Source organism: Falco punctatus, assembly GCF_963210335.1.
Source record: "Falco punctatus genome assembly, chromosome: 9".
Classification (NCBI taxonomy): Eukaryota; Metazoa; Chordata; class Aves; order Falconiformes; family Falconidae; genus Falco; species Falco punctatus.
Window position 1 is genome coordinate 47,502,696 of NC_137589.1, and position 24,338 is coordinate 47,527,033.

General features: G+C 56.1%; 1 protein-coding gene across 9 annotated transcripts in view; it reads right to left on the minus strand.

The window, feature by feature from the left end:
• The window catches only part of KCNT1 (potassium sodium-activated channel subfamily T member 1), a 102,664-nt gene that overhangs the window by 12,996 nt on the left and 65,330 nt on the right, over positions 1 to 24,338 (minus strand). For 4 of the 9 annotated variants that reach the window (XM_080402172.1, XM_080402177.1, XM_080402178.1 and 1 more), the window contains 28 exons: positions 24,068 to 24,167; positions 22,689 to 22,745; positions 22,293 to 22,341; positions 21,696 to 21,755; positions 20,769 to 20,843; positions 20,352 to 20,435; positions 19,748 to 19,842; positions 17,700 to 17,880; positions 17,440 to 17,604; positions 16,411 to 16,547; positions 16,107 to 16,170; positions 15,184 to 15,292; positions 13,915 to 14,023; positions 12,921 to 13,070; positions 12,512 to 12,750; positions 10,680 to 10,896; positions 9,700 to 9,805; positions 9,402 to 9,574; positions 9,108 to 9,179; positions 8,682 to 8,816; positions 8,306 to 8,417; positions 7,536 to 7,637; positions 7,332 to 7,415; positions 6,819 to 6,947; positions 6,435 to 6,455; positions 5,361 to 5,664; positions 3,310 to 3,372; positions 240 to 324 (listed from right to left, as the gene is read on the minus strand). In XM_080402172.1, coding sequence (XP_080258298.1) covers positions 240 to 324; positions 3,310 to 3,372; positions 5,361 to 5,664; positions 6,435 to 6,455; positions 6,819 to 6,947; positions 7,332 to 7,415; positions 7,536 to 7,637; positions 8,306 to 8,417; positions 8,682 to 8,816; positions 9,108 to 9,179; positions 9,402 to 9,574; positions 9,700 to 9,805; positions 10,680 to 10,896; positions 12,512 to 12,750; positions 12,921 to 13,070; positions 13,915 to 14,023; positions 15,184 to 15,292; positions 16,107 to 16,170; positions 16,411 to 16,547; positions 17,440 to 17,604; positions 17,700 to 17,880; positions 19,748 to 19,842; positions 20,352 to 20,435; positions 20,769 to 20,843; positions 21,696 to 21,755; positions 22,293 to 22,341; positions 22,689 to 22,745; positions 24,068 to 24,167 — 3,277 coding nt within the window. Of the gene's footprint in view, positions 1 to 239; positions 325 to 641; positions 3,373 to 5,360; positions 5,665 to 6,434; positions 6,456 to 6,818; positions 6,948 to 7,331; positions 7,416 to 7,535; positions 7,638 to 8,305; positions 8,418 to 8,681; positions 8,817 to 9,107; positions 9,180 to 9,401; positions 9,575 to 9,699; positions 9,806 to 10,679; positions 10,897 to 12,511; positions 12,751 to 12,920; positions 13,071 to 13,914; positions 14,024 to 15,183; positions 15,293 to 16,106; positions 16,171 to 16,410; positions 16,548 to 17,439; positions 17,605 to 17,699; positions 17,881 to 19,747; positions 19,843 to 20,351; positions 20,436 to 20,768; positions 20,844 to 21,695; positions 21,756 to 22,292; positions 22,342 to 22,688; positions 22,746 to 24,067; positions 24,168 to 24,338 lie in introns of all 9 variants that reach the window. The other 5 variants (XM_080402175.1, XM_080402179.1, XR_013930464.1 and 2 more) reach the window with 4 other exon arrangements.

A 24,338-nucleotide genomic window follows, 5' to 3' on the forward strand; every position in this document is an offset into this window, starting at 1 on the left:
GGGTCCAACCTCGGCGCTGCAGGTTGGAGCAGCGATGAGCAAAGCTGGGGCTGGGGGGGGTGGGGGGGGGGTGGGTGGGCACCGCTCAGGATCACAGGGAGGGGGAACGGCCTGGGGAGGAGGCAAAACCCACTGGTCTGTATGAGAAATGATGGGAAGCAATGGGCCAGGGCAGCCCATGGCACGGAGGCGGGTCTGGGGGCACAGGGAGTGCTCGGGTGGGTGGGTTCAACACCTACACGATATCGTTGAGCTCCAGCCGCGTGTCCGGAGGGGGATTGATCAGGACGTAGGACAAGGTGTTCTGGTGGTCATTCATCTCGTCTGTCAGAGGAGGGGAAAGGGCTGATGAGGGATGCTCAGACAGACGCCCCGTGGCCCTCGCTCCCACTGCAGCGTCCCCTGGCACTGAGGGGGTCACGGCTCATCCCCAAGGACAGCAAATGGGTCCCATCACTGGGGGAGGCCATGGGCAACTGCATTGCCACTGGGAGAGCACCAAGGACATCGCTGCCACCTCCCTCCACACCTCCCCAGCTGCTCCCCCACCATGGCCTGACCCAGGGGACTGGCAGATGTAACTATTCAAAGTCCCCGCTCCCCTCCAAAAAAAAAAAAAAAAAAAAAGTATGATATCTTACCTTGGTTTAGTGCAAAAAAGGGAACAGGTTAGTCTTGCTGTGTTAGGTATAGCACAACGACTCCAACCACCGGGTCAGGGCAGCCAAACCCCCCCAGGCCGCTCGAACGCTCTGCCCACTTCTCCCCATCTTGAGTTACTTAATTTAGCATCATCCAGCAACAGGATTTAGTTCAACGATTGCTTCTTTCTCCTGCCCAAGGGAAACCACCTCCGTGGCTTTTCAGAGCCCTCGATGCCATTCGGGGACAGCTCTGAACTACGGTGACCTCCTGGGAGGGCTCGGGGCCACCGAGAGATGCACCCATGGGTGCTGCGCAGGGCGAACGGGCGGCCTCAAGGCCCGGGGGGGAGCCCTGCTCTTTCCGAAATAGCCGAGAACAAGATCATGGGTGAAATGAATGGGGGCGCGAGGCTGCGGGCGGCCGGGGAGGGGGCGAAAGCTGTGACAAATAACACCATTTACAGACTGAGCGACCGGGTGCGGATGGACAGGATGGCAAGGGGCGGACAGACGGACGCCGGGGCAGCATGAGGAGCATAGCAGGACAGCAGCTCGCTGCAAGGCTTGTCACTGGGATGCCGCCCTGGGCTATCGGAAAGGCCCAGGTGCACACCAATGTTTGCCGATCTCACACAAAGGGAGCTTGGTTTGGTGGGCAGCAGGACCAGGGACCAGCCACCGGGACAGGCGTTAGCTCCAGGCTGGGGGCTGCTCCCTGCAGCTCTTCCTGCTGCTCCCACCACCACACCCCTGCCATCCCCTGCCCGGGGTGGGGGGATCCCCTGGTCACAGGCTGCCCTGCCATACGATGGGACACAGGCTGTGTCCTGCCGTAACGACACCCATGGGTGTGCGATCACCCCAGGCAGGGGAGAGTGGTCAAGTCAGCCTGCGGGCGAGGAGTACTGCTGCTCTTCAGCCTCAGGACTGAGGTGGAAAGCTCTGAAGTGGGGCTTTTCTCCAGCTGTGACATGAGCCACAGCAGCTCAAGCCGCTGCAGCCGCCTGGCCTGGCATCCTTCACAGGGATTCAAACAGGTTCCCCGCCCCCCACCCCGGGCTGCCTTCACCATGCATTTGGCCAGTGTGCATCCAGATGGGCCCCAGGGCATCCCCACGGCTGGACTGCACCGGTACCACACTACAGCAGCGCTTGCAGGGGGACACAAGACCCTTGTTCTGCTGTTCAGACACCTCCCTGGCACTGCTGAGGCCACAGAGGGTGCTGCAGCTGGGCGATGCTCTGTGGGACCCCCCGACCTGTGCCGGGGTGCCCAGCCCCAGGTGCTGGCTGGAGAGCTTTGGCCATCCCAGTGCTCAGCCTTACAGCGAGGCGGGGACAGGGAGTGGCAATGCTGGGGCACGGGTGGCACACGGACCCTGAGACCTGGCGGGAGACACGGGGAGGGGGTTGACATGACGGGGGAGGTGGGGAGGGGCCCTGGCTCACGGCAGGTTTCCCTGCTCCATGGAAGCACCTTTTCCTGACCCCCCATGCAGCCGAGCCAGGCACTGCTAAACCCACCAAGTATATTGCCATATCGTCCCCTGCGGCACGGCTCAGCCCAGCAGCACCCACCAGCAAACCAAAAATGTATATCTTTTTTTTTGGTGGGGGGAAACCAGCACTGAGATCCAGCTCCCCAACCCACGCATCCCCCAGCAGTGATGCCACCACCTTGGACGTTCACCCCCGGGGTCTCCTGGTTTAGCAGGTGGCTAAACTCAGCCCCAGCTCTTCTGTGGGAGGGGGAGATACCAGCGGGGGTCTGAGCTCTGCCCAGCACCCGCTGGCCAGCTGGCAATATACTCTGCTGGCATGGGGCTTCCATGAGCCCCAGCTGGGGCTGCTTCTCTGATGAAGGACAGAGTTTATAGGAAAATGCCAACTTTTCACCTTAAGCATGGGCTAGTGAAGCCTACAGTACAGCTAGGTCGGGCTACTGCTAACCTCTAGGCTGCTGTGGTAAAAAGGGGCCTTTCCAGGGCACTTTACACCACTGCGTAAAGGTGTAAATGCTGCAATAACCCTGCAGGTGCCAGCAAGGTGCCCCGGGGCGTCTGCAGGATGGGCAGCACCAGCAACCTCGCTCTGCCCCAGTTAGAAACAGGGTCTGCTACCCCTAAGGGTCTGCTACCCCTAAGGGTCTGCTACCCCTAGGGAGTTGTCCCGGACCACGAGCCAGGGATTACGAAGGGCTTTCCGAGTGCTGCCTTGCCCGGAGCTGTGGCTGACCCCTGTGTGCCCAAGAGGCGAAGAGGCTGGCGCAGCAGCTCCAGCATCTCATCGCAGCACACACCAGCAGCTCCACTGCACTCGTCCCCCCTGCAAATCCTCTCCTCAGATTGCCACAGGCTTTACAGACCAAAACGAACTTGCAGAGCAGTGGAGGGAGGGTTTCTTTTAACGACAGCCGAGGGCTGTGATTTCCCTGTAAGGATTCAACTACAAAAGTGTCCCTGAGGTTTTTCTCTCCATGACTTTGCAGAGCCCTACGTTTGTACCGCTGTTGAAGGACGGTCTTTTGTTTTCCAATGCCACCCAACAAATTAGTGCTTGAAAGGCTGGGGTATCTAAGGTGAAAACCGGCAAGGGTGTGATTTGGGCTTAGCTGGCATGATCTTGTTGTATGCTGCACACGGGACTCTCAGGGAAAGGGAATTACCTTGCAAATATCCCAGGTTTACCCGATTCATCACATCACTGGCTGTTAAATTTGCTACATCCTCTACAGAACATACAGGGAAAGGCACAGACATAAACAGAGAGAGAGAGAGGTGTCAGCAAGCCATGATTTGGCAAATACCAGAGACGAGCTCCTGCACTGCAGCAATAAAATGAGCAAAAGAAAAAGGGGAGAAGGCAGAGCAACGTGTTCTTCCAAAACGCCATGGGTGTCCAGACACTGACGGTGACACACGGTGACAATGCACAGTCCCAGCACAGCCGGCCGCAGACGTGCCACAAGGGCCAGGGAGCTGCTGGTCCCCCCGCCGTGCCCAGCGCCCCGCTCCCAGCCAGGCATTGCCCTCCCTCCCCGACCAGAGACGGGTCCTGCAGCGCCCACTGCCTCTTTGCTTGCCAGAGCTCCCCCCGTTTGCTCCAACCACAATTTGCCCGATCGACGAGGAGAAGGATGCAAACTCCAACGTTAACCCAGCCAATGGTGCCCCAGGCATCCCGGTGGGGCTGGCTGCAGGGTGACCCCTCGGGACCCTCGGCTGAGGCCACACAGGCAGGGAAGCTGCCTCTGCCTTGACCTCTGCCTGCATCTGCAGGGGATGCCGCGCCGTAGCCTGCCCTCAGCAGCACACGCCACGGCAGCTCCTGCCTCGGGCACACGGGCTGTTCCCCGGGTGCACCCTGTCTCCCAGCTCCCCGTACCCAGCAGCTGTGTAAAACACCTGATTGCCACCAGCCGTCCTCCAGCCTCTGCAGCAGAGCTGCAACAGAGCTGAAGAACCCCAGAAAAGCAGCAAAAACTTCTGGGATTAGGAAAAAAAGATGGGTGGGATACAGCACTGCAAGCCCTCACCTGGTGTGCCCTGTGCCCGCTCCATCCAGCTGCCAGCCGGCTCTCCTGCCTCCCTCCCCAATGCCACCACCAGCCTGTCTGCCCTCCACTCCACCCCCCCTCTCGCGCTGCATTTCTTTACATTTTCTTCTCCTCTTTCACGTGCCTGAAGGGCTGCGAGGGAGAAGTCAAGATGGGAGAGGAGGAATCCCCCCTCCCCACCTCCCAAAGTGGGCTCCCATCCCAGCTGGGGCAGGGTGCCAGTCTGCGTGTGGGTGGACGGACGTTTTTCCAGGATGGAGCAAACAGGCACAGGATAACTTAAAAGAAAGAAAGGAAAAAACCCACACAACCACAAACAAACAAAAAAAAAAAATCCAAACCAAACCAACCAAGAAAGCTGTGGGCTACAGACTTTGTCATAACCAAGGGGTGGGGAATCGTCCTCGGGGGGACACAGACACCAGCACTGATGGGCAGGTGAGAAGCTTCACAAGAAATGCGGCTGCACAGCGGCACCCCGAGCGCTGCGAGCGCCCTGGGACTGTGCGGGCTCATCGCAGCCAGACACCGGTTTCACACACAATGAAGCAAACCGCTCAGCCAGCACTGCTGCTACCGAAATGTTTTCCATGGAATAGTTTTATGAAGTCTATCACAAAAGGGGTCTGTGCCAGTTGGTGGGGCTTCACCTGTCCCTGCCGCGCTCCGGGGGGCTCTGGGGCAGAAGGGTTTTGGTGACTTGGAGTCAGTGTGTCCTGAGCCACCGTTTCTGCAGGGCCACAAAGCCGGGGGCAAGCGGGGCCCAAGAGCTGCGTGGTGGCACGGGGTCCCGCTGCAGGCAGGAGGGCGAGGGTCACCCTGCTGCGGCAAACTCCTGCCTGGCCCGTCCCAGAGCCCTGCCATGGGGGTGGCTGCCTGCCCTCAGCAGTGGGGGTGGCAGGCGGTGGGGCTCTGTGCTGCGGGACCCCAGCCTTGGACGCGCTCGCCTGCAGAAGCACAAGCAAGCTGGGGAATGGCGCCGCTCGGAGCTGGCCCCGGCGGTGCCTGCGGGGTTAGGCTTGGCGTGGGGGAGGGTTGGTGTGGGTTAGGCTTGGTATGGCGTTAGGCTCGGCGCGGGGTTAGGCTTGGCGCGGGGTTACCTGAGGAGCCCACGAGTAGGATGCACCACCGCAGAAGAAGCGCAACCGAACGGCACTTACCGTACCCGGTGGTGGGCAAGCCCAGGTGCTTCATACGGTTTTTAACGAGCTCGGAAAGCTCCTGCCTCTCGGAGCGCCGGTACAGGCTGAGGCGCTGCTGGCTGATCCACTCAGCCGTCTTGCTGGAGTGCTTGTTGCCCTTCCTGCTCAGCCGGCGTGCCCACTGCATGCTCTTGCGCCGCAGCAGCGGGTGCTCGGACTGGTCACTAGAGCAGGAGTTCCTATGGTGGCTGGTCTTGATGCCCCAGTGCTCCTTGACGTCCTTTGTGTCCTCGCAGTCCTCAACATTGATTGAGATCTGTGACTGGAAGCCCAGCAGGTCATGGGGGGGGCAGGGGAGAGGCATAAAGACCCTGCCTGTCTCTGATGGGGGGGATCCCACCCATGGGATGGGATCCTTCCTCTGACCCCCACGCACCCTCCCAGCACATCATCTCTGGACTGCTACAACTACTTGATCGGCAGATTTGGGCTAAGCGCCGTCGAGTGGAGTCTAACGGGCACCCGACATCTCTCACACGATGATCTCTGGGCTGCCCAAGGCACAGCCGTGCCCTTGTCTCCCTCTCTTTCATCTTACAGCCGACATGCTGCCGCATCTCTGATACAGCAATCCCCACTGGTGAGCAGGAGTTCATTAATAAAACAGTTTAAAGCATCTCTAAGAAAGTGGCAGATTGCATTTAATTAAATATTGACTTTCGGCTCCTTGTAGCTGCTTCCTACAAAGCTGAAAACAGAAGGTATTTAAACCGGAGCCTGGCTCAGTCCCCTGCTCCTTATCCCAGTTAATTACACTTCATGGCGCCAAGGACTTTGTCTTTCCAGACTGCCAAGGCTCAGCCAGCATCGCCTTTCCACAGGGATAGGCAGCACCATGCTGGCAGCGGGGTGACAGCTGGCACAAGGCATACGGTGGCTCTCGGTGGCCCTTGGTGGCCCGAGGAGCCGCTGGCATAAGCCAGCCCAGTGCTTGCCCACGGGCAGCCCCCCAGGTGGGGGAGGACCAGGGGGCAGTGCTGACAGCCAGGGTAATGCCGGAGCGCCCGGTGGCTGGATGTGAGCGGCACTCACCTGTGCTCTGATGTCATGGGGCTGCAGTGGGCGAAAAGGAAGGAAAAATAAAGTGTCAGCCCAGTGAATGGTCATCCCTGCTGCGCCACATCCCACCTGCACCCCGGGCACTCGGTGCCATGCGGCACTGCAGAGCTGTGCCGAGAACATCCCCCTGCCTGCCCGCAGCCAGGCTGCTGCCCAGAGACCACCACCGATACAAGGCTGCTAACAAAGCAAAGGCAGAGCTTCCCCTCCCCTCGCTCCTCCCCACCACTGCTGCAGCCAGGTGCAAGGGGCTCCATGGCCCCAGCCAGCCTCATGGACCGCATCTCTGCCAGGCGGTGATGCTCGGCTGGGACCACCAGCAACCCCTCCTAGCACATGCTGCTGCCATGCCCCTACCTCAGAGGTTGCAAACATGTGTGACTCTGTCCTGTAAATCCCGATGGGAATCTCCGCACTGGAGGAGCAAAGCTTCTGGAAAAGGCGACCGTATGTCCGGATCCACAGGTCATCTTCAGTGATCTTCATCTGAGCAATACAGGACAAGCATCAACTGCCCTGCACCATGCAGAACTCACTAAGGAGCACCTCGGGCTGCTCCTGAGCTTCACCCCGGCCCATCCATGTCAGTCCCAAAGGTGAGACAGGCTCCACAGAAAGACCAGGGGCAATTTCCAACCTCAGCCTTCAGAACAGGGGCTTTGGTCCTTGGAAGCTCTTGGGCTTTTGGGCTCTCAGCAGCGCTGAGGTTCCCTGCACACAATGGAGGGGAGCGATGTCCTGGCAATGCTGCCTCCCCCCTGACTCCCCAGAAGAGGGGAACCCTCCACCCTCATGCGGAGGGTGACAGATCCCACCAGATCCACAAAAACTTGCCCTGATGGTTTCAACCCAGAGGGACTCAGCACCTACCGCACAGAGGTAGCCGGAGCCCGGCGTGGTGTCGAGGCCCAGCAGCAACCGAGTGATGGTAATCATGTAGTCCTTCACGAATGACTGGGGGGAGACATTTGGGCAAGAAACCGGAGAAAAGGTTTGCTCAGTTATTCACTGGGAGATGCAAAGGGCTGGCCACAGCTGCAGGGGTGCGGTACCCAGAGCCCGCCAGGCTCTCACCTGATAGAGCAGCGTGTCCAACATGCTGATGCTGAAGACCCTCCCAGCCGCGAAGGGCAGCCGGAACATGAAGGCCAGGTTGGAGCCGTTCTCTCGCTCTTTCTGGAAGGGGAAGGGAAGACATGAGCACACGCAGGCAAACACTGTTGGCAGAGGGCTTGTTCACATGCCTCCAGGGCATTTAGCAAAGCCAAGCCACGCAGTCTGCCCCGCACTCAAGTTGCACAGAAGCTAGAAGACTCATGAAAATGGGAGGACACCAGCACAGCATTTCTGGTGGGTGTGCCGGGAGGGAACCAGGACAGCATCCTTACACTGGGTGGAAGGGTTTTTATTACTGCATTTAAATGTGTGAGACATGGTTGAGTTTTTTGACATGGGCTGGATGGGGCGCTTTCACATGCCCCAGCATCTGGTTCAGGGGTATTTTCTCCCTTGTCAGAAGATCTGTCTCAGCACAGTGACTCCTTACTGCAGCCACAGCATTAAACCTGATTACCTGATTCAGAGGGCCAGTGTGCCCAGCACAGCAGTAGGCAAAGCAGCACAAACTCCAGCCACTGAATAAATAAATAAATACACAGGAGGAGGTAGCTAATCCGAAGATGAACTACCCTCTTATTTGTTTGCTGCAGGTTATCTCAGGCAGATGTGCACTAGCTGTGGTAGCTGCAGCATGCAGAAGAGCACAGGACCTTGAGGAGCTCAAATGTAGTCCCTCTCAGCGCTGACTTCCCAGGCCCCGTGTGCAGAGGAAGACCTTCTCTTACCTTTTCTAGCTTGGAAAGGGCAAGAGAGTAACTGTCCTTTGCTCTGAATTGCATGAACCTCATGTTGGAGGGGTGGGTCAGCTCTGTGATAATGCTGAGGCTGGGGAAGAGCCTGAAATGGAAAGAGACCTGTTGTCCTGCGGCTCACTTAAAAGTGAGAGTGCTCCCTGCATTTAAAGCTGAGGAAGACCAAAACCATCCCTGTGCTCGCCTGAGGTCAGAAATAGCTGATTAGATGCTGTTTCCTATGGCGAGCCCAGCCACAGCGATGTCTCACTGCCCATAGCCACCACCCCAGCCATGGGCACCCTTCCCACTCTGGTCTCCAGCAGAGGTAAGTGGCCACGACGGAGCTGGGGCAGTGGTCACTCCTCACCTGAACATGGTCTGGACGTTGACAATCGTCTTTGCATCTGCCATGTAGTCCTCCTCAGCACTCATCGTGCTCTCCTTGTCCACAACCACCAGGTTGTCAGCATAGATGATGCCACACTGCAGCAAGCTGTCCAGGCTGGGCAGTTCCCAAAGAGAAGAGCGCAGGGTCAGCCCTTGGAAAGGACACAGGGAAGCAGCACGCTGCGACACGCAGCGCTACAGCAAGCCCAAGCTGCTCCCAACCACCAGCTTTTCACCTGCTCCCATCTACCGGAGGGGGTTGACAACCCAAGAAGCCAAGGGTGGGATCAGCTCTTATAGTACCAACCCTGGGGCTTCTCCAGGGATGACCTAAAAGTCTGGACTGGGCTCAACGCAACACATTTAGGCAGCACTGTAAGTCACAGGCACACGTGCAAACACCTACTTGTCGATCGTGCCCTCCATGTAGTAAACCATAGGGAAACAACAGATGGCTTCCAGAAAGTGGTGCTCAGGCCTGGAGGAAGAGCAACAGAGAGCAAGGGGGTTCAGCAAGTCCATGGGGCAAAGATAGACAGACACAAAACTCACGCAGGACTCCCCAAGGGCCAACATCAGCTGAGGTACCCAATGGTGGCACTGCCATGCCCCCACGCTCCCATCCCCACAGTATGAGATGCCCATAAAAACACAGGGAAGGGCTCGGGGCGATGGAAAACATCCGCGGAAAAGTACTTGCTTGTTGTCCAGCAGCAACACGATGGGGTTCAACTCCTTGCGGGACCGATAGTATGCACGAAGGGGGACAATGAAGTTATACAGCCCATTCCCAGCTGTCTCTGCCGAAACGATAATCAGTTTGTTCTTAAACCCGTAGGCTTTGGCATCTTCAAAGCTGTTGTGCTTGCAGCCCTGTGTGGTGGAAGGCAAGGCAGGAACTCAGTGTGTGGCTCTCAGCTGCCCACCCACCACGCACAGAGTCGTCCCGTTCCGGAGAGGCTGTAGCCCCCGGCAGCCGCACGCAGCCCCCTTCATACCTTGTCCAGCCTCAGGCAGCAGAACGGGGCTTTCTCGGGTAAAAGATGGCACAGAGTCGGGGAGCTCCCAATGTAGGGGGAGTTGGGTGGGTAGCCTTTGACATACCTGCAGCAGAGAGACAATCCAGCAGTGTGAGGACACGGGGAGAGCTTTCCACATGTGCAACACTCAGATGCTGGGAAAAACATTTAATAGAAGCAGCCCAAGCGCATCGCTGGCAAACGCTTTGCAAAACTCTCCTGCGGCAGCTGGAAAATTTCCAAAATAGACATATTTAGGAATCATTTTGGCTATGCAAAGGATCATGAGATTGTAAATATGCAATGTTCCCAGCACGGCTGGAGAAGGTACAGATAGGACTATTGAGTGCAGTAGAAAAGAGACAGGCCAGCAAGCTCCAGGAGAGGAGGGCAACGCTGAGCCATAGAAAAAGGCAAAAAACCTCACAGTCCATTTTTAGAGTTCGTTTTGGTGAAGAGATATTTAAAAGACAAAAACCACCATTTTTATTGAGGGAATCAGAAGCAAAAATTTTCACTTAAAGAGTAGCTAAAAGCGGCCATGAATTAAAAGCCGATTTGTGAGAGTTTGCAGATACTCTGTAAACTCCTCACATTGCTGTGACAGCATCCAAACAGGTAACCAGTTGTATTTCTAATTTATGTGCAATGAACGGAGAACAGGATTCTCTTCACGTCAGTGAATGAAAGGAGGCAAGAGGACTGATGCACAGCCTGCCCATCCCCAGCAGTGTCTGCCTTGGTGCAACTTGCTGATACCTGCATGAAACATCTCCAGAGAAGCCCACAAGGCTTGTGGCCAAGCAGCGCTTACCCGTGTTATGGATGCTTGTGTGCTCACGCAAAAGCCGAGGGGGCTGAGCCCGAGCCTCCCTCGGGCACCACTCAACACCCATCACTCACAGCGGTCCCTGTCTCTCTGAAACAAGGGACAGCTCGACCGAAGGCGGGCGACTCACTCCACAACTGCTGACCCTTCCTCGTCTGACTGTGTCATCTCATCTTCCGACTGGTCGCTGAGCAGGTCGCAGGGCAGCAGGGACGAGGTGTCGGCCAGCTCAAGGACGGGCGCGATGCTGGGCCGGCGGTTGCCCGAGCCGTTCTCGGCCGGCAGAGCCAGCTTGCTGCTGTTAGCGGGGCGGCACTCTGTGTTTTGCAGGTCCATGGCTACTGTACCTGGACACGGCGGGGAAGGAAGCACAGCAAACATGCTATAAGGAGGTGGAGAGAGCTGCCTCAGCAAAGCATCGTGCCCTTGAGCCCTGTGCGGGGATGAGGTGGAGCACGCGGGGCCATGCACCGTGCCTGTTCAATACAGCCCAGAGGAAGCTAAACCATTTGTAGGCAGGGGGGGTGCAGGCAAAGCATCCACCAGTGACATCCACCTGGGCACTGCTGTGTGGAGCATCTCCCTGGGGTGACAACTCAGCTACTCCCATGGTGGGCACAGGCTGCTGGCCCCGGGGCCTGTCACCCTCTCTGTCCCCCAGCTGTGACCACCTCCACTGCACCAGCTGAACCGCTTGCCCACCTGCTGCTCTTGAACCTGCAAAACCTGGCTTTACCATGGTTTTTATTATTCTGATGTATCTCAGAGATGACAACCCTCCAGCCTAATCTACCTGCAGATCTTTGCAGGCTCTGGGAGATGCCAGCCAGGTTAGGAAGAAGCTGATGCTACTGTGTTTGCCCGTCGCTGGGATGCTGCCATCCCCATGGACACTCCTTCAACCTGCTGGTCCTCAAGCCCACAGGGAGAGGCAGGTGGGCAGCCCCCAGCACAGTGCATCACCCTCAACCACCTCCTGCATCCCCTTCAATCAGCTCCACATCTTTACATGGAGCAAGAGAGGCTTCTCCATCCTGTCCTCCAGCAGCTTCCAAAAGTCACACATATTTCAGGAATATTGACCTGGGCCACCAAGTCACCATCAGAAACCCCCACCGAGGCTCTCATCTGACTGTTGGCCAAACAGTGACTTTCAGATGCTTGGGAGCGCAGGGAGTTTTGCAGCGAGCAAAGCCCAAGTGCCGGGCTCGCTGGGCACCCCTGCCCTGCTTGCTCCCACACGGTTTCTCTCCCTCTCATTACTCTTCGCCAAAGGTCCCTCTGCAAACGAGTCATGTAACGAGAACACTGACAAATGCTGTTCAGCAAAGCGCTTTGTGGCTTGGCAGGAAAAATCTAAGCAAATTGCTGCTCATGAGTACAAACGCATAAATTATTTGCCTGAAATATAATCTGCTCGTGTAGCTCAGCCTCCCCAAACTTCGCTCTCCCCAGATACAAGCTGGAAGTAATGACTCATGGTATTTTGTATTTGCGAAAATGCGCCACTCGCCGCAGAGCCATCTATGCTCTCCATCGGGTTGTGAATCATAAACGTGATTTAGGATGCGGCCAACGACATTTATTCTTCCAGCCAGGGCTTGGGGGATTTACGCAAACACCGTTAATGATAATGGACATCACGAGCTCAAATAATGATACTTGAGCTTGTTGAGAGCACCCAGGGTGCAAGGAGCAGCGGGTATTTTACTGGTGAGACAACTGGGACAGGGGATGGAAAAGGATTTCCAGTGGCTTCAGCAAAATCCAGGTGGAGGGGCATGGCAAGGAGTTTGCAAAAAGCAAAATAAAACCAAACTTGGGGAAGGAAATTAAACCAGACCTGGGGAAGGAGATGAAACCAGACCTGGGGAAGGAGATGGAGCAGTGCATGCAGGCTGCTGCCCCCGCTCCTGGGGAGCCCCAGTGTCCCCCTGCCCTGCCGAGGCCCCGCCAACTCACCCATGCTGGCGATGATGCTGTGCACCGGCAGGCGGGATGGACCATCATAGGTGCCTCTCCGCGCAAAGCCCTTCTTCTTCTGCTTCTCCTCCTGCTTGAAAATGAAGGCAGAGTTCTCCTCCTTGGTGATGTTGATGTAGAAGCAGGTGTCGGACGCTGCCATGATGTGCCGCGGGCCGGGATTCAGCAGGATGCTCTTGTTCTCCTCCCTGCGGATGCCGATCAGGCAGACGCCGTACCTGTGCCGGGAGCACGATGTGGGCATTCACAGCTGGAGAAAAGCCCCTTCAGGGCTTTGTCCCTGCACAAAGGCCCTAGCACTGCCCTCCAGCCCCAGCCCTGATACCCCAGGGACAAAACCTGGCAGGTATGTCCTGCCCACCCCTGCCCGTTGCCCCCCTGCCCTCACTTCTTGTGCGCGTGGAAGGCAGCATAGGTGAAGCTCTTCCCCTCGTACTCCATGAAGAACTTGCTGTCGCCCATCCGGATGTGGTAGACCTCGTTGCCCGAGCAGCGCCCATACATCCGCTGCCACTGCTCCGGGGACTCCTGGCCTTCCCTGCAACGACAGCAGCAGCATGCCAGGATGGGACCCCCGGTGCTGGGATGGGATCCCCACCACGGTGCCAGGACGGGACACCCCGGTGCTGGCGCAGCCCCTGGCACAGCATCCAGCTCCCCAGGCACAGCCGCATGGCAGGAGTGCTAATAAGCACTGAAGCTGCCGTTTAGACCAGCCAACAGTGGTGAGATTACAGCCACGCGCCTCCACAAGCTGTCGGCGTTTGCAGGCTGAGGACAAGCTTGTTTTAATTTCTAAGTGCCTTTTTATTTAATGAGGGCTCCCAGGGGGGCGCAGAGGCAGGGTTCAAAGCCTGTGTTGGCAAACAGCTCCGAGCATGGGGCAAGAGTCATTTGGCAATGACATTTTGTAATTCTTTTGATGGCGCTTTACCCAAAATTCAGACATTTCTGCCTGGCTGAGGAGTGCAGGACCCACAGTGCCGCTTTCCCAGGCTGGCAGAGCTCCTTCCAGCTGTGCCATACATCAATCTGCCAAACAGCCTGCGGGGTCCACATCTGCACCGGCTGTGAACGCACCCTCCCACCAGCAGGACCATGCCAGTATAAAGAAAACCTTTTTACTCCCAGTCTCGGCAAAGGTGGTGTTGGCCAGCCCACCCACACTGCTATGTTCCCCCTACAATACTGGCTTTTGCTCCCAATCCAGCTGGGGGTCCTAGGTCTCATCTGTGCTCCCCCAGCCCCCCCGGCCCAGCCCCCTCCCCTCTCCCCCTGAGCTCAGAGCCCCGGGTTCTGCTGTCCCTCCACGCTTGGGCTGCAGGGCAAGGGCAGGCAGGGACAGGCAGGGACAGGCAGGGCAGCATGCAGGCAGCACTCACTGGCCACGGGACGTGTGCACCAGCAGTGTGATGAGGGTGGAGGTGGCAGGGCAGACGCAGTTCAGTGCCAGCATGGCGTACTTGCACTCCTCTTCGCAGACGACGTGATCTGAAAGGCAGAGGGGACCGTCATGGCAGGGAGGTGGATGGATGGAGTCCTCAGCCAGCAGTGCCTGGGGATGCAGTAATGTTGGGGTGGTGTTTGGGGCTGGAGGCTTCTTCTTCCTGCCGGTCCAGGAGGGCTTTCAGCCAGATCAACAAACAGCCCGTGGGGAACACCACGAATGGGGTTAAAACAGGGATGCAGGATGGAAACCAGCCAGGTGGACACCAATCCACCATCGCTGTGTCCATGGGGACACACATCCAAGCACGTGTGGGACAGGTGAGCCCACACACAGTCCGGCCCAGGGCAGCCTGGAGCCAGCTCTGCCCTGGCCCCAGGCACGTTGCTGCGGGTTTTAGTGTACCTCATGATAAAGGGGCTGACGGCCCTAAAATATCTCCTGGCAATGAGGAGTCTGTCCTGGTTTCAGCTGGGATAAAGTTATTTTCTTCCCAGTAGCTGGTACGGTGCTGTGTTTTGGATTCAGGATGAGAATAACCTTGGTAATACACTGATGTTTTGCTTGCTGAGCAGTGTTTACACTAAAGACTATTCAGCTTCTCACCCCACCCCACCAGCATGCAGGCTGGGAGCACAAGAAACTGAGAGGGGACACAGCTGGAACAGCTGACCCAAACTGGCCAAAGGGATATTCCAGACCATGTGACATCATGCCCAGTATGTAAACTGGGGGGAAGCTGGCCAGGAGCCGCTGCTCGGGGGTTTGCTGGGCATCAGTTGGTGGCTGGTGAGCAATTGCATTGTGCATCACTTGTTTTGTATATTCTAATCCAGTAGTAGTAACAGTAATAGTAGTAGTAGTAATAATAATAACAAATAATAATAATAAATTAAATAATAATGATAATAATGGTAGTAATAATAATAATAGTTCTCCCTTCTGTTTCTGTCCTATCAAACTGTCTTTATCTCAATCCACAGATTTTACTTTTTTTCCCCCCAGTTCTCTCCCCCATCCCACTGAGGTGGGGGGAGTGAGTGGCTGTGTGGTGTTTAGCTACCTGTCAGGTTAAACCACAGTTTAACAAGTCTCAACACCAGGTCACGGACTACTCTGAGATGGAAACACTGCTGGAAACATCTGTGATGGTAGGAAGGACAGTCCGGACCAGCCAGGCTGCTGTGCAGCCCCTCTGACTCACCAGCAAACTTGACGTGAAACTTGTTTTCAGGCTTTAAGATCTGAACGTAAAGAGGACAGTTTGGAGCAAAATCTTTCACAGCCCAGGCTCTCAGGATGGTCTGGTGGTCCTAGGCAAGGAGAAGAGCAAGAGCTACTTGTCTGACAGCTTATTTTCCCCAGTGCTTTGATACCTGGGATGAACTGCAAAGCACCTGGCCACTGCGGAGATGTAGGGCAAGAGCTCCTCCAACACTCACTGCTAACGGGGGAGAACAGCCCTTTCCTGCTCCCCCAAACCCAGCACCCCTGGGAAACTGGGACAGCAGAAGGAGGATGAGTCCACAGGGGCTCAACTGGCATGGGCTGCTGCGTGTGCCCATGCTGTCCCTGTGCCATTCCCATGTTTCTCATGGGGACCCTTCGGCAGCTTCATTACAAGCAGGAGTGCCCAGTGCCAAAGCAGGGAAAGGCCAGGCAGCGCCTCGGCAGCAGGGAGGGAGCACAGCACCCCTTGCTCGGCACATTGGCACCTGCAGAAAAGCCCCTCGGACAGGGCTGTGCCGGCTGAGGACAGCACAGGCAGGCAGGGAGCCACTGCCACAGCATGGGAAGCATCCCTGGCACCAGCCAGCAGCCGGAGCTGTCACCGCTGCCACCCCCTCCCTCTCCCTGGGCTCCAAACCCAACATCTTCCCAGCAAAGTCCCTGCCTGGGCTGGAATAAGGTTGCATAAGGAGAGGAGGTTTTGGGGTGGACTGCCCAAGGGAGTGCGGGGTGCTCAGCCCCCGTGGGTGTCCAGGGGACAGAGCTCAGTGCTCAGCCCCATGCTCTCTCCCCAGCTGCCTCCTGTGCCAGGCAGAGGCAAGAGACAGTGGTCACCCTGGTCCCTTCTTGCTGAGAAATGAATAATCTCTGACTGTGCCATCCCTGTGTCTGGCTTACCGCCGCGGTGCGATCCACCTCGTTTCGGCTGCTGAGAATGAAGCAGGCTTCGCCATTGTCCATCCTGCAAACAGAGCGCAGTGACACCGTGAATCGCATGGGCCAGCAAAGCTGGGCATCTGCCTGTACCAGCCAGCCCCCTCCCAGTCCCCAGTGAAGGCATGCCGGGATGCCCATCATCATGCATCTGGGCTGGCATCACTGGGGACCCTCCCCTGCGGCTCCAAGGACTGCAGGCAGCTCAGCAGCGTGGCAGGACCAGCCTCGCCGTGTCTGTGCAGCATGTCCACGTTCCTCTGCTCACTTGGCTCTCATGAGGTCCTGGTCCTTCAGTGCAGAGCCCTGGAGGTAGATCACTCGCTGCGACCACAGAGGGATCTGCAGAACCCTCCGCACCTGGATATCCATCTCTGTTGGGCAAAGTATCACCACGTAGTAATCCTGGAAAAGAGAGGCTCGCATGGGTCGGCAGGCTGGTGGTCCTGCACACGCCTGCCACAGTGAGCCAAACCACAGGGGTGTGCTGCCTAGGCAAACAGCTCCTCTGGGGCTTCTGATTTTTGCTGGTGGTGTGTGAGACCCCTGCCCGCACTCCAGGGTCCTGCAAGGGTCTTGGGAAACACATCAGCATCTTCTTCACGCCATTCTGCATAACAAAGCCAATGCAGGCACATCTGACTACAGAACTAGGGAAGAGCTGCACACCCACAGCAAAGCAGAACCTCTTGCAATTACTGCAATGAGCAGGATTTTAAAGCTTGAACGTATGGAGTCAAGGCTGGGCGATGGCAACGAAGCATATGTGAGCATTGGAATGAAATGCAGATCTGAAACACGTCTGTGCTGCTCTCATCCTGAGGAGCAGCAAAGGCACTTGCAAGTCATTTGCAAGAATAGTAGTTATTATGTAGGGATACTCCAGTAAGAGCTGGGTATTCCCACCGAGGTTTAGCAACCACATGTTCTGTATCTGTCTGAGATTCCTCATTCAGCAAAGACATCCTTACAATTAGAAAAGTCCCTCTGGTCCTTTTCCATGTGCTTTACACAGCGCTGTAACAGGTCTGGCCAGAAAATGGCATGGATCAGAGAGAGCCCCGCCACTGAGATGGTAAAGTGAGGTGGCCCTAGGGTACCACTTGCTACCTCTCCTTGGCCAGTGCAGCACGTGATTCCTGGTGCTGGGCTGGATGGTTTTTACCTTATTCTTTGCCACATCCACTGCAGCAGGACACTCACCACCAGCAGCCACTCGGCCATGCCCAGCAAGGCTGTGAGCCCAGCAAGGACAAGCGTTGATCAAGCACAGGGTGGCAACATGCCTGGTCCTCACCTGCAAGCGTGGGTGGGCATAAAATTCATTGAGGAAGTCCATGAGGAGATCAATCTTGAGGGAGCTGACGCAAAGGACGACATGTTTCTCTGTCTGGGCACGGTGACGGCTGTAATTGCCTCCCGACTTCTGCCGCTCCATCCACAGGTAGACGAGCTCCTCAAACTGCAAACGAAGGCAGAGAGCTGATGTCCCCATCGGCAGGGCTGCCCCCGTGCAGGTTCTGCATCCCTCTCCATCCTCTGCTGCGCAGGTCTAACCTGGAGCGGCAGCACCACCAGGGCAACGCAAATCATGATCACGACGAGGAGCTGGGAAGGCCAGATCTTTGGTGTCACATCTCCATAGCCCACGGTGGAAAAGGTGACGATGCAGAAATAGAAGGACTTGAAGAGGGAGAGTTTCTCACCTGCTCTTTCTAAATGCTGGATGCCGCAGGTCCTGAAGGGAGAAAACACACATTACAGTGAGCGCTTCCCTGCTGCGGAGACAGGCAGTGCCCGTAGCACCTGCTTGAAGTCAGTGGGGAACCCTAGAAGGTGACTTACACCCATGTCCATGGAGGAAATTTGTCTGTAACATGCTATCAGCAACAGCAACGGATTTATGTCACTGACAGAAATGATTCGGCTAACGGCAATTACAGATTGTTATTTGTAATTTGATGTGGCTGCTCACCAAAGCAACATGGGGAAGCCCAGGTGCCAGGTGATGGGTCACAGGTAAGATTATGCCATGGACAGCATGTTGAACATCACCCAGAGGTTGCCCTTGCATTGCAAAAAACCAAAATGTGGAAACAAGCAGCTGCCCCAGTAAGGCTCTGAGGGGATTCCAGCACACGGGAAGGGCTCTCAGTCCCCAGCGGGATGTGCTCCAGCAGGCAGGAGGCAGGTCCCATCACCTGCTTGTGACCCTGTGCTGCTGCCCTTGCAAAGCCGTGTCGCAGAGCCACCTTGCTCCCCGTGGATAGGCAGGTGACAGAACTCCACAACCTGCAGTTTCAAAGTCATCCTGCTCAGCACAAGTGTAACCTAAACCATCCCAGACCCGAACTGTAGCCCTGCCACATTCACATCCACGGCCCCAGCAGGCAGGAGGTGCCTTGGGCAGGGAGCACTGACGAGCTCCAGAATGGCATTAGTCATTCACACCAGAGGATCATCTTTATTGCCAAGATTCATGAACCTAAAAACCTTCATTTCCTGCCCATTCAGCAACTTCATGGTGTTATACGCTTCAAGTCCAGACCAAGGGAGCCAGAGGAAGATTGAAGAAGCCTAATTCAAAGCCAAGTATCCAGTGATGAGAATGGGCTCCTCTATAAAGAGATGCCCTTGGTGGTGGTGATGCACAGGGTAAAGGGCCCAGTTAATTAGCAGGAGCCCCAGCAGCCTATTACCCAAATGAGCTCAGCAGCCACGCCAACTTGGTGGGGAGGAAGAGCATGGTCAGAGCCAGCGAGTGCAATGGGTCCTGGTGAATGGACCATCACACCCCTCCGAGCCCATGTCCCTGAGTGCGATGGGTCCTGGTGAATGGGCCATCACACCCCTCCGAGTCCATGTCCCTGACTGCGATGGGTCCTGGTGAATGGGCCATCACACCCCTCCGAGCCCATGTCCCTGCCCTTGACCCTGCAGCACTCACAGCCCTGCTCTGAGACTGGTGTGTCCACACCACCCACCTCCCTCCGACAACGCCCTCAGCCTCACACATGCCTGTTAAAAAGTTTCTGTTAAAATCATATAATTAGGGAGGATAATTAGTTTCTAAAATAGAAATTGATCTTCCCAGTGTTCAGCGCACTGGGGAATGAAGCAAGACAGGGAGGAGCCTGGCGCCGGGGCTGCTGGTTCAGGGGGTCTTCCCGTAGCTCCAGCAGACGTAGCTGTGCCCAAGCCAAAGCCCACGGACAGGAGTGGAAACCCGGGGCACACTCCTCACCATGGCTCCCTGAGTTCCAAAGCTCAGCCTGACGATCAGGGACTTGTCCCATTAGTGAAGGAGGGATGCCAGAGACTTGGGAATTCAATCCAATCAGCAGCCCTGAATAGTTACGCTTTCCTCAGTGTGTACAAACCTCTCAGGCTGAAAAATCCGGCTAGAAGACACTGCCTAAAAGCAGAACCTCCCCTGGCTTCCCCAATTGACACATTATGTCCTGGAAATGCCATCCCACCACAGCTGGGAAGGTCTCCCTTCATTGCCCTGCAAGAGCCCAGCTCCGCCAGCCACCCCTGGAACATGCAAAGCTGGTTTCCCTGGCTGAGGAAGGTGGTTTAGCAAAATGAAGAGCAACACTCACCCCGTGAAAACGAGACACAGGAGGGTGCAGATCAAAATGAGCACCTGGTTAAACATTGCAGACTGGGTCCTTTGTATGGCGCGGTGCAGGTCATTCTGGGGAGAGAGGAGAGGGCTCTCACCAGCTCAGAGAGGCTGAGGATAAAATACTCCTCCAAACACCAGCTTCTGTCTTGCTGCCTCCAGCAATGCCCCCCAGACGAAGGTCAGGCCAGAATTCGGCCCTTGGAAAGGGATGTGCATTCTGTGAGCAGGTCTGGGCTCTGCTGCCGGGAGAGACAGCTCAAGTGGCCACGTGGGAACGGCTGGAACACCTCGTCCTGCTGTGATAGCATATCCTGGAGGCAGCCGGGGGCTGTCCCTGTTGGCACGCAGCCAACAGAGTCAATGTGGCTCAGACACCAAAGGGCTCCTGCTCCACAGTGGGTCACAGCCCAGCATCACCAGCTGGCAAAGCCTCACCACCCACCAACCCCAGCATGGACACACACACCAAGCACCAAAACCTGCCCAGAAGCTGGTGGCAGGCGAGGGATCCCCCGGCCACGCCGCCCTCAGCATCCCCAGGGTGAGGTGAGAGGGTTGGGATGTGTCCAGTCACTCACGATCATGTTCTCCAGGGCGTATTTGGCAAGCCAGCAGTTCAGAAACACAGGAATGAACAAATTCCGCAAAGGAGGCCAGAAGATCTGTGAAAGCAAGACTTACTCACAGAAAAACCCATGCTCTTTATCAAAAAAAGCCATAAACAGCCAATTTGAGCCCTGTCGGGAAGGACCAATCTCCAAACTAAGCACCGGCCTCTGCAGAGGCTGCCACCGAAAGCAGCAGCTGGAAATGGAGGATGGTTTTATGGGATAATGCTCCAGAGAAAGTCGTTATGTTGAAAAATACCAAAGCAAAAATTCCCTGCCAGCTTTAAATACTACTTGGCCAGACATCCATTTTCTTTACTTCACCACCAAAACTACAGTCCTTATTAAACTTAAAGCCGCTTTAAAATGTCACAGGGAAACACTCACTGTGATAATAAATGGCACTGTGTTGATCATCTCAAGGATGAATGAAATGCGAAAAATCTGTTCCCAGATGTTCCCCTGAGGAATTAAAAACAAATAATAATTAAATAAGCTTAAAAATCTGCCAAGGGACAATTAAAAAGCTCCCACTCTGCCACAGACCCTGCTAGATGGGGGAAATATGCCAGAGGAGCCAGAAAGATGCTCCGGTTTGCCTGTGGGAGAGAGATGCAGTGCTGGTGACAAGCACGCTGGAATCAGCAAAACCTTCCAGAATGTCCTTTCCACAGCCACGATGTCCCTCTGTCCGTCACTGCTGCTGCCCAAAGCTGGGGGGCAGCTACGCTTCAAGCAAGGATGGAGAATGAGAGGGACTGATACAGGTCACTGGCAACCAAACCAGGCGGGAGACACAGTCTCTTCTGCCAACTGTCCCAGGGACCCCAAGAAGATGCCATTTGTTAAGGTCACTTTTCTTGGCCATTCTAAAGGGCTTTGGTCCAAAGGAGTCAGCTTATGCTTCTCCCTGTCTGGCTTGGAGCAGTGCCTGCTCCCTCCAGAGGTACCAGACCTCAGCACAAGCAGGGGCCACGCTGCCCAGCTCAGCTCCAGCTCCTCAACCTTAGGAAACTCGCTGTGCATCAATCTGGCCCCCCGTGAAAACAGTGAGCCTTTGTAAAACAGGCCTGAATGTAAAGGCAAGTGCAAAAAGCAGCGACGCCCCAGCTCTGCTCTGTGCAACGCTCTGCCCACAGCCTGAGAGGGAATGAGAAAGGAAAACAGCCACAGCCAGTTGAGACATCACCGAGACAAATGCCCTCTCGGGATGCTTCAGGCTCAAGACAGAGGAAAGAAGGAGAAATGAATTCATGCCAGGGGGCCAGAGCCAGCCAGCGCATCACCGTCCACCACCCGCCCCAGGGCACTTACCTTGTAGCTGAGATAGATGAGCAGCATGGTCTCCAGAAAGCTGATTAAAGCTATGCTGACCTGCAGAGACAGACAGGTGAAGGCTGCTGAGGGCTCGTTCGATGCGTCGTCGGTCGATCAGAGCTCTGCTGAGCCCTCCCTGCCCTGTGCAACGAGGAGCCCGTGGGTATCGCGGACGAGGGCCTGTTCCCTTGCTGTCCCTGCACCCGTTGGGTCAGACGTGCCAGCATCTGCAGCAACAGGCGTGCAGGCAGCCCCAGCGGGAGCCGGCGGGCGCTCAGCCCTCCTGCAAGCGATCCCCCGGATGGCTGCCTGGCCTGAAACCAGCCCGATACTGATCAAGCTGCATCCAGGCTGGGGAGAGCTGAGCCAGCCTCATGATTTTATCCCCCTACAGCTTTTCCTCCTCTATCAGTCCCCAGGATTTTCACCCAGGGCCAGGCTGTTGCTCCTGGCAGAAGCCTCAGCTCATTTCTTGCTCATCCAAGAGAGCCCGTTGCCCCTTGCTGCTGGGGGCAGAGGATGCACAGAGACCCGCTGGTGGCAAAGACCAAACCCCAGCTCCTGCACAACCGTGCCCGAGGTCTAGGCACTCACCTGCACAGCCCACAGTGGCATTTTTCTATCCACCCAGAAGATGTGTGACCTGCAAAGAAAATTCAAAATGGATCTAACCTGTAGCCCAGCTATCAGTGCCTTTACCCTGCACTGACAGAAACCTGAGGCCATCAGTGATGCAGGATCCAGCTCAGGACTGGTACTGGTGTTCCTTGCTACACAGTTTGTTCAAGCAGCCTCTGCACCGGGCATAAGCCATTCCCAAGGGCGCAGCCATAGGCACATGTCAATTGATTTGATCCTGGGATGCAGCTCTGCATCCCTCAAGCAGTCCCCCGACCAAGAGATGGCCATGGGCAGCTGCCAGCACTAGCCACGTCCATCACTGCATTCCCACATCCTGGCAGAGCCGGGATGGAGCAACTCTTGACTCACCAGTTGATATTTGTGGACTGGTTGAACGCTGTGTAATTCTGCTTTTCGCATTCCCAGCTGGGAAAAGAGAAAGACAAGGCAGGGGAAAGCGGTCAGCGAGGGGGAGGAAGGAAAAGGGGTGCTGGCATCGACCCCCCACACTCATGGGGTGCCCTCACCACCATGTCCTGATGCTGGGGGAGGCCCTTGGACAACGCTCCCATGGATCCAAATGCACACTGGTCCCTACAGTCGGGGCTTCCCACAAGAACCATCTCACCCAGGCAGTTTTGAACATTTTATTACTGGAGAATAAGACCTGTCAGGTACTTCAGTCTGTAGGAGAATGCTATGAAACGCTGACAGGCGTGGGCACGGGGCTCCCTAGGCACGGGGCTCCAACACAGGGCTGCAGCTGGGAACTACCAGGTGACAACCAGCAAAAGCTGCTGAGCTTTGGCTCCTGGGACAAGGCTGGCTGCCAGGCAGGAGCACCGGAGCCAAGCTCTGCCCCTGCCCTGCTGCCAGGGATGCGCTCCCGCTGGCCAGCCTTTATTGTGCCGCACACCCTCAGGAAATTGGACTTCCCTGAACCGCAGCTGTGCTAAGCATTTCAAGGATGTGCATCTGTCTCACACCTAATTCTCACGGTTTTTAAACCGCTTTTGGAGGATGCAGAAGCATTTGGTAGTCTGCAGCCTTTACAAAGAGGAAATCAAATGGCTAATTCTTCCAGCTTTTGAAAAAAACCACCCAGCTGTATGTGAACTAAACAAAACAAGGACATATTAAAAATAGGTTTATACTGAAACCCAGAGCAAAGCTGACATATGTAATCATCTGTCACCTTGGAGATCTAAATGGCACAACATATTTCCTTCCCAAACACTTCAATGGGATTTAGCATAAGTGTCTTCAAGTGTTCAGAAAATACTTGCACGGCGATGCACTGAGGGCAGGAGCTCTCGCCTGTGTCTGAAGGCCACGTTGCACCCCTGACTGCTACAGCCAGACACCATTTGGAAATGAACATGACGCTGATGCAAAGATCTGCAGCATCCAACCCCCCTTGCTTTCTAACCTTGCTGAAATGGGAAGCTAGGTGCGGCTGGGGAAGGAGAGGAGTCTGATATAATAAAACTCAATGACATTGAATTTTTTCACCACCTTTTCCCTGCGTGCCATGCAGGGCCAGCAGACACCCACACCCCCATCCATGAGATCTGAGCAGGGAGCAAAGCCCACCAGACCAGCAAGTTTTGCTAAACTACCAATTCAAACCGCCGGAGCAAGAAAAACTATCCACCATCCTCACACCTGCCGTGAGTGGCTGCAATCACATCTGTGCTCACCACCGTGCAGGGTGGGCTGGGGAGCCCGGCAGTATCCGCAGCACTCACCAGCCTATGCCCTCCTCCGGGTTGTCAAGCAGGACGCGGACGATGTACAGCAGGCACGTGAGCAGCTTCAGCGAGAAGTTGAAGAGCCGGATCCTCAGGCCTGGGGCAGAGGGGAGCACGGCATGGGCCAGGCAGCATGCCCCAGGCACCCCATGAACACCGGGTACCCCATGAACACCGGGTACCCCATGCACACTGGGCACCCCATGCACACTGGGCACCCTGTGTGCCCCAGGCACCCCACACAACCTGCGCACCCCACGTGCACCAG